General features: G+C 42.6%; 1 protein-coding gene and 1 long non-coding RNA gene across 3 annotated transcripts in view; both read left to right on the forward strand.

Moving 5' to 3' along the window:
• The window catches only part of LOC102748899 (uncharacterized), a 19,935-nt gene extending 14,050 nt beyond the window's left edge, over positions 1-5,885 (forward strand). For both annotated transcript variants that reach the window (XR_014138186.1, XR_014138185.1), the window contains exon 5: positions 4,579-5,885. This is a non-coding gene — a long non-coding RNA (uncharacterized LOC102748899). The remainder of the gene's footprint in view (positions 1-4,578) is intronic.
• Positions 5,886-8,361: 2,476 nt separating this feature from the next.
• The window catches only part of MRPL19 (mitochondrial ribosomal protein L19), an 8,052-nt gene continuing 7,802 nt past the window's right edge, over positions 8,362-8,611 (forward strand). Inside the window, exon 1 of the mRNA XM_081797287.1 lies at positions 8,362-8,368. Within this exon, the coding sequence (XP_081653413.1) occupies positions 8,362-8,368 (7 nt within the window). The remainder of the gene's footprint in view (positions 8,369-8,611) is intronic.

An 8,611-nucleotide genomic window follows, 5' to 3' on the forward strand; every position in this document is an offset into this window, starting at 1 on the left:
GGGTGGGAGTGGTGGGGTGACTGGGTGATAGACACTGGGGAGGGTACGTGCTCTGTTAAGCGCTGTGAATTGTGCAGGACTGTTGAGTCTCAGATCTGTACCTCTGAGACAAATAATGCAAGATATGTTAAGAAAAAAAAAAGAAGAAGAAGAAGGTAGCGGGAGGGGAGGAATGAAGCAGGGGAAATCGGAGGGGTGGACGAACCATGAGAGAAGATGGACTCTGAAAAACAAACTGAGGGTTCTAGAGGGGAGGGGGTTGGGAGGATGGGTTGGCCTGGTGGTGGGTATTGAGGAGGGCATGTTCTGCATGGAGCACTGGGTGTTGTGCACAAACAATGAATCATGGAACACTTCATCTAGAACTAATGATGTAATGTATGGGGATTAACATAAGAATAAAAAAAAATTAATATACAGAATATAAAGAACTCCTACAACTCAACAACAAAACAAACAACCCAATTTTTAAATGAGCAAAGAACTTGAATAGACATTTCCCAAAAGAAGACATATGAATGGCCAATGAGCATATGAAAAGATCCCCAACATCACTCATCATCAAGGAAATGCAAATCAAAATCTCAATGAACTACCACTTCACACCTACCAGGATGGCTATTTTCAAAAAAAAAGGAAAAAACGAAAGAAAGAGAAAATAACAAGTATTGGTGAAGATGTGGAGAAACTGGAGCCCTCCTACCTTGCCAGTGGGAATGCAAAATGGTGCAGCTGCTGTGAAAAAGTTTGAAGGTTCCTCAAAAATGAAACATGGTATATGATGTAGCAATTTCATCCCAGGGTGTATCTCCCAAAGAACAGACAGCAGGAACTCGGATACTTTTACATCAGGGTTCATAGCAGCACTATTCAGGATAACCAAAAGGAAGAAATAATCTAAATGTCCATCAACAGATGAATGGATACACATTATTCAGCCCTTAAAAAGAATGAAATTCTGATCATGCCACAACATGGATGAACCTTGAAAACATCATGCTAAGTAAAAGAAGCCAGACACAAAAGGTCACATGTTGTGTGATTCCATTCATATGAAGTGCCTAGGATAGACAAATTAATAGAGTGAAAAAAGTAGAGTAGAGTTTACCAGGGGCTTGGGAGGGAGTCTTGGGGATTTAATGTTTAATAGGTGCAAATTTCTGTGCGGATGATGTTCTGGAGATGGATAGAGTAATGGTTGCAACATCACTGTGCAATTGAATGGTCACTGAATTGTACACTTAAAAATAATTAGGGGAGGGGGCTCCTGGCTGGCTCAGTTGGTAGAGCATGTGACTCTTGATTTCAGGGTTGTGAGTTCAAGCCCCACATGGGATGTTGAGCTTACTGAGAATAAATAAATAAAAATAAAAATAATTAAAATGGTAAAATTTATGTTATGTACATTTTACTACAATTAAAAAACAGAAAAGAAAAAAATTGGCATGCTACTGGAAATGACAAAGCTGAAAAGGAATTAAAACAAGAGTCTAGGCAAGACTCAAATGTTATGGGAACAACTAAATAGCAAAGACAACATTTTGAACCAGTAGGGAAAGGATGTTACTCCCATGCACCAAAAAGTATCACAGTCAAAAGAAATAGTAATATCTAAATAAATGTCTAATGTGGGGGTAGGTAGATACATTGTCCTTTTGCACCCAAACCTGATTCCACTAGCTTCCAAATGTCTGTATTTAATTTGCATTGGTTGACTCTATCCAGAATTTTTTAAATGGACTCTGTATACCGAAGCTGGGGACTTGGGGGCAATGAGGTGAAGAGACCCAGGACCAGCTGGAGCGTGGAGAGCATGTCCAGGCACCACACCTCCCTTCTGTTGTTTCCTCTCTGCGGGCTCTTTCCAGAGCTCCCTTCCCTCTTACCTGCTTGCCTGGGAACCAAAACAGCTCAGAAAACAGCTGAGCAGCTTTCATCTGCTGGAGAAGCAACCCCTCCTCCTCAGAACATACTTCCCTCCCCATGTTCAACTAGATGGTGTTTTTATCCAGTTATTTCAGTAGCTTCCTAACTGGTCCCCTTGCATCCATCCCTGCATCCATCCCTGGATCCATCCCTGCATCCGTCCCTGGATCCGTCCCTGCATCAGATCCTGCATCTGTCCCTGCGTCCGTCCCTGCGTCTGTCCCTGTGTCTGTCTCTGTATCTGTCCCTCTGTCTGCCCCTGCATCTGTCCTTGCGTCCATCCTGCATCATTCTCTGTGCTGCAGCCAGAGTGACCCTGCTAATGTGAGATCATGGCCCCCCTCTGCTCAGATGCCTCTACAGCTGTCCTTTTCACTCAGAGTAAAACCAAAGTCCTCCCAAGGCCCGACAGAATTTTGTCTCCCATTCTCTCTTTCTGCCCTCATCTGCCGGACTCTATCTGCTCAGGCCCTCTGGCCTCTTTGCTGCTCCTCTCTGTACTGTGCAGAACAGGGACCCTCTCAACTCAGGGCCCTTGTGTTGCTGTTTTCTAAGGCTGGAAAACTCTCCTTCTAGATACCCACATGGCCACATGGTTATGCCACAATGATGTCTCAACTCCTTGAGGTCTTTGTTCAAAGTTTACCTTCTTGGTGACCTGTAAACCATCTCACTTAAAACTGAACACAGCACTGCAGGTCCCATCCCGTCTATTCCTTTCTGCCTTGTTTCCTTTCATAGAACTGGTCGGTATCTAGTGCATAATATAGTTTATTTCCTTACTTATGTTTGGTTTATCGTCTTTGTTCCCATTAGAGTGTAAGTTACATGAGGTAGAGAGATTCTTACCTGTTTGGTTTATTGATACATGACAAGCTCCTAGAATAGTACCTGGTACATAGTAGGGCTTACTAAATATTTGTTGAATGAATGGATGGTCAACTGTTGACTCTGCACAAAGACCACTCTTAAAAACCTGTTGACCAAGCAAAGCTGATTATTACTTATTGCAGCATGGGGAAACACCACCTGATAGAGTCAAAGGGAAAGGTCGGGGGAGATATTTTATAGAGTTCTGGAGTCTATGCTCTCATGATTTAAAGTAGATTTTTCAAGGTAGGGAACTGGTTGGGATTGAGCAAAATCCCTGACATAATAGTTTAGGATTGGTGGTCATGGCGAGGTGAGGATCTTAAGGTGTGTTTTTATAAGGAAAATGTTGTCCTGATAAGTGACTTATTGGTCCCAGTAAACAAACTGTTTTCTTTTTTTTTTTTTTAAAGATTTTATTTATTTATTTGAGAGAGAGAATGAGATAGAGAGAGCATGAGAGGGGGGGAGGGTCAGAGGGAGAAGCAGACTCCCCGCTGAGCAGGGAGCCCGACGTGGGACTCGATCCCGGGACTCCAGGATCATGACCTGAGCCGAAGGCAGTCGCTTAACCAACTGAGCCACCCAGGCGCCCCAACAAACTGTTTTCTTGATAAGATGGCTGTTTGTCCAGGTAGCAAACCACCCAGGTAACTTGGTTTACAACAGTTTTCTGCAGCACACAGTAAAGTTATTAGTTTACAGTCTTGTCTTCTGTTAAGTTTCTGTTGATGCAGGACGTCTCAGCTCCCAACATCAGTTAGTGTGTACAACTCAGTGGATTCAAACATGTTTGACCTTGGTACCTTTTTTGGAAACAGAATCTTACCACGGAAGGCTAGTTCACAGAACAGATCAATAATGGAACTGCCTTGGTGGAGCTGAGACAGCCCAGATTCTGCTGCCCATGCTACCCCTGACCCCAGCAACATTTGAAAAGCAAATACAAATTTGGAAAACAGAAGATACGTTGCTTGAGGACATCCTTTTCCCAAACAGTGCTTTTCCAAAAATTTTTTCAAGATAATAGGTTTACAAAGCTTTTGTTATGGAGTGATAATAGGCTGATAGAAGAAGCGGGTGTGTACAAGAATTGGCACATTCTTGGGGCGCCTGGGTGGCTCACTGAGTTAAGTCTGCCTTTGGCTCAGGTCATGATCTCAGGGTCCTGGGATGGAGCCCCATGTTGGGTTCCCTACTCAGCGGAGAATCTGCTTCTCCCTCTCCTTCTGCCCCTCCCCCCACCTGTATTTTCTCTCTTTCTCAAATAAATAAATAAATAATCTTAAAAAAAAAAAAAAAAGAATTGGAACATCCGTTCTGACTGGTTGATGCTCCTGCCACAAGATTGTGAAATATTTGAGTACCATGCATGATTACATCTATGATGGAAAGATGTTAGAGGAGGCAACAAAGAAGGAAAATTGGGGGACATGTACAGAAGACAGGGTGGTGCCTTTTTGCACATTTGCTCTTCCATGGACCAATGGAACAGGCTCTGATGAGCTGCAGTATTGAGCTGCTTGTAGAAGACAAATATTATACTTTTGCACATTTGAATACAAAAACGGCTTTATGGTGGGCAGCTTCTAATGTGGTCTCTAATAATCCCTGCTTCCTGGTGTTTACGATCCTGTGGACCTCTCCCCTTGAGTGTGAGCTGGACCTAGTGACTTGCTTCTAATGAGTAGAACATGGCAATAATGATGGGATGTCACTTCTGAGATTAGATAAACGAAAAGACCATGACTTCTGCCTTGCTCACATTCTGTCTCTTGCTAGCTGACTCTGAGGGAAGCTGCCATCATATGATGCCTTGCGGAAAGGCCCATGTGGTAACAACTGATGTCTCCAGCCAACAGCCAGAGAGGGGCTGCCACCAGACACGTGAGTGAGCTTGGAAGCAGGCTCCTTCTACTCGGGCCCACATCTTGATTACAGCCTGGAGAGAGACCTGAATCAGAATCACTGAGCTAAGCACCCCCTGGATTCCTGACCCACAGAACCGTGAGATAATAAATGTTTTAAGCTGCTAAATTTTGGAGTACTTTCTCACACGGTAGTAAATAGCTAATATAGGGCGTGTGTGTGTGTGTGTGTGCGTGTGTGTGTGGCTTCTGAGGCCATATCAGGGTATTTTATCCAGGCAGGATGTATACCACAAGACTTCACATATAATATGTTTGCTTTGGAGAATTTGTCATGGCCTGGATCTGCCCTCTGGCTTGGAAGCCCAGAAACAGACTTGTCAGCTCAGCATAACAGATCCATCTTTAGTCAGACTCACATGAACTAGATTTATGGGACTTATATGACAACACCAAATGCTAGTTATTAATTTATAATGAGACAAAAAAATAATCATACTGGCCAGCATACCAGAACACTTAGGTCTCTATGACAAGTACTTTCTCTGAAGGCAAAATTTAATGTTGAATAAGAATGAGTGAGTTGCTTGATGAACATAGAATCAGAACAATGGAAGTATACGTTTCAAATGTTTGGTGGCAAGAGTCTAAGTCATGCTAGGAATAATTTCATCAGTGGAACTAGACAACTCCAAAATTGTTGGTTACAACCCCATGAGTCTATCTTTATCCCAAGAGGAACTCATCAATGGGCCTGGAATTTCCCCCAAATCACTTGGTGAAAGCTCCTTCCTTTTGTGGGCAGTGACTGGCCAACGTCTTGTGTTATGACCGGTTTTCTAGACTACCATGATGACCAACCCCTCTCCAGAAGGGAAGATTTTTTCTTTGGGCGAGTTAATACATGGACTAGCTTATAGTCTCTTCTTGTTGGTCTAAGAGTTGTTTTTCAACTTTAAAGTAAGTTTAATGCTAATTATATTAAGAACATATTGTGATCTAGACATCTACCTAACAACTTTATTTATGGATTGTCTGAGTTTAATCCATACAGCAACCAAGTGAGGTAGGTACACTAAATCCTAGTACCAAGAAGTAAACTGGGGCAGAGAATCTCACAGCTAATACATGTCAGACCCTAATTTTGCCTGAATTTGCTTCAGATTGATTTCTGCTAACCACCTTTTTCTATCTCCTTTGACTTACAGCAATGGTTCTCAAACTTGAACAATCATCAGACTCACATGGAAGATTACTTAAAGCACAGATTGCTGGGCTCCATCCCCAGAGTTTATGATTCAGTTTGGGGTGGGGCCTGAGAATCTGCATTTTTAACACATTCCCAGGTAGTGCTGATGCTGCTGATCCAGGGACCACACTTTGAAAACTTTCTTTTTTTTTTAGGTTAGCAATATCTCTCTTTTGGAGTACTTTCCTGCCTCCTATTCACTTTCTAAGTGCAACTAGAGTGACCCTTCTAATTTTCCTTGGAAATATTTAGAGTGTCAGGCACTGTACTAGGCATAGAGGATGAAATAATGAGCAGTAACCTGAAGTGGAGCATTTGCCTGGAACACTTTCTTTCCCTGGCTGAATACCATGTGATGTTGTTCAGTTCTCCTTTTTGTGGGTATAAAACATAGAAGTAATACAGCTGAAGTTCTATTCCTGGAATCAGCCCACAAAACTGTTGAGGCAGCTCTGTGCTCTTTGATTTTGCTCTGTGTAGTTGTTTGGTGGAATAATTAAAACTACAGCTTCTTCTTCACTCTGAGATAATGTCAGAGTGAACTGATGGGTTTTTGGGTAAGCAGGAATACGGAGAAGGCGATAAGATTCTTTAGGCTCATTCTTCTAGTGTTGTAAAACTCTACAAAACCATTTTTCATCCTTAGAAGGGTGGGGCAACAGGAATGACTTGGAAATGTTTATGAAGTCCTGCCTGCCTCCTGTGAAAGTCTATCTTTTATTTCTCTGCCCCTTCCCCATAGGTCCAGTCCCAGCAAGAGTGATGATCAAACTGTTCTGGGCTTAGTTAGCCCAGGAAAATCCTCACCACTACTGGTCACAATTATCTTAGTCTTTCCTCCCTTTTCCCTCTTCTCTTAAAGTCTCCTTTTTGGGTAGGCAGAAAAAGTCTAAAATTTAGCTAATCTGAAACTTTGGTTGTGTTATTCCTTGTTATTATAGGATAAATTCTGTTCTAATCAAGGAAGCTGGAATTAAATATTAAACACTGTTTCTCCTCGTGGCATCTTGAATTCTGTCCTCAAAACATGGCCCTCTTTTCTCAGGCTGATGTAACAGCTCATGGATCTTCAAGTGGCCAAGTAGAGTACATGGGGGGAGGGCTACAGAGGTTATTTTGGGTGTTTTTTTGTTTATTTGTTTTTTGTTTTTGAGGGGGTTGTTTTTGTTTTGAGCATTTGATTTTTATCCCGGGGTCAACTGAAAACTATGGAAGACTTTAAAATGGGCAAAGACAAGGACAAGGTATGTATGGTATGTATGTCTGAGCCACCTTTTGGGTTGCTACTTGGAGAAGAACTGGAGGGACCTAGAGGCAGGAAGACCAATGAGAAGACAGGTGCAGTGGTTTGCAATGGTCCTGAGGAGAAAGAATGGTGACCTGGATTAGAGATATGGATGACAGGATGAGAAAGTATAAGGATTCTTGAGATATTTTATGGTGCCAGGTGTAGTTTTAGGAATTTTACCTAAGGAGGGCGCCTGGGTGGCTCAGTTGGTTAAGCGACTGCCTTCGGCTCAGGTCATGATCCTGGAGTCCCGGGATCGAGTCCCGCATCGGGCTCCCTGCTCGGCAGGGAGCCTGCTTCTGCCTCTGACCCTCCCCCCTCTCATGTGCTTGCTCTCTCTCATTCTCTCTGTCTCAAATAAATAAATAAAAAAAAAAATCTTTAAAAAAAAAAAAAAAAGGAATTTTACCTAAGGAGAGACAGGGAGACATCAGGGATGGCACTGAGGTTTTCGGCGTTAAGCACTGGATTGGATGTCGAAGCCATTACTTGAGATAGCCAAAGTGGGGAGGTGGTTTGGAGGTGAACATAGTGTATTCAATATGGACATGGTGAGTTTGAGGTACTTTGGGACATTAATTCAACTGGAATGACCAACAAGTAATTACTGATCACATTACTCTGAGTGTGAAATCCTGTCAGTGGCTCACCACTGTCAAGGGTACAAATTCCAAATTTCTTAGCAAGACTTATAATCTACCCTTTTCAGTTTCATCTCTGCCACCTATCCCCAGGCACAGTTGCCCAGCCCAAACTCAATTTTAGCTTTTTTTTTTTTAAAGTACTCTCTACAACCACCGTGAAACTGGAACTTAAAACTGGAGATCAAGAATCAAGAGTCACATGCTCTATGACTGAGCCAGCCTGGAGTCCCCAATTTTAGCTTCTTAAAAGAGTAATGCTCTCTGTAGTCTCAAGGACCCTGTGCCACCTGTTCTTTCAGGAACTATTTTCTTTTTCTTTTCTTGCATTCAACAAAGAGTGAGGGCCAGGTAGCTGGGAAGTGCTGGGATAAAATAGTGGGCAAAAGATTAACTCATCCGTCCGTGCATTCTTGGAGGAGGGTAATGTCGGAACTAGACAATAATCCAATAATTACACAAGTAATTAAAAATTAAATTAAATTAAAAGTTGAATTGCAGATTATATCAGAGGTGCTAATGGAAGGTACCTAATAAGGTTAAGAACCTATAATTGGGTTTTGAAGTAGTTAAGCCTGAGAAAGTGAAGACAGAATTGATTCAAAGGAGGAGGAAAGTTTTCTAGGCTGAGAGAACACCCCTATGGAGGGGTAAAACTTGACACATTGCGGGGAACTAGAGAAATACGCACCTTCCCTAAAATACTTAGGCCGGGGTTGGGGGTTATTGGGGAGAGTGGAGAGGAAGGGGCGGGGGGGGGGGGGGGGGG

Source organism: Leptonychotes weddellii, chromosome 10 (genome assembly GCF_054177405.1).
Source record: "Leptonychotes weddellii isolate Sample4059 chromosome 10, ASM5417740v2, whole genome shotgun sequence".
NCBI classification, from domain to species: Eukaryota; Metazoa; Chordata; class Mammalia; order Carnivora; family Phocidae; genus Leptonychotes; species Leptonychotes weddellii.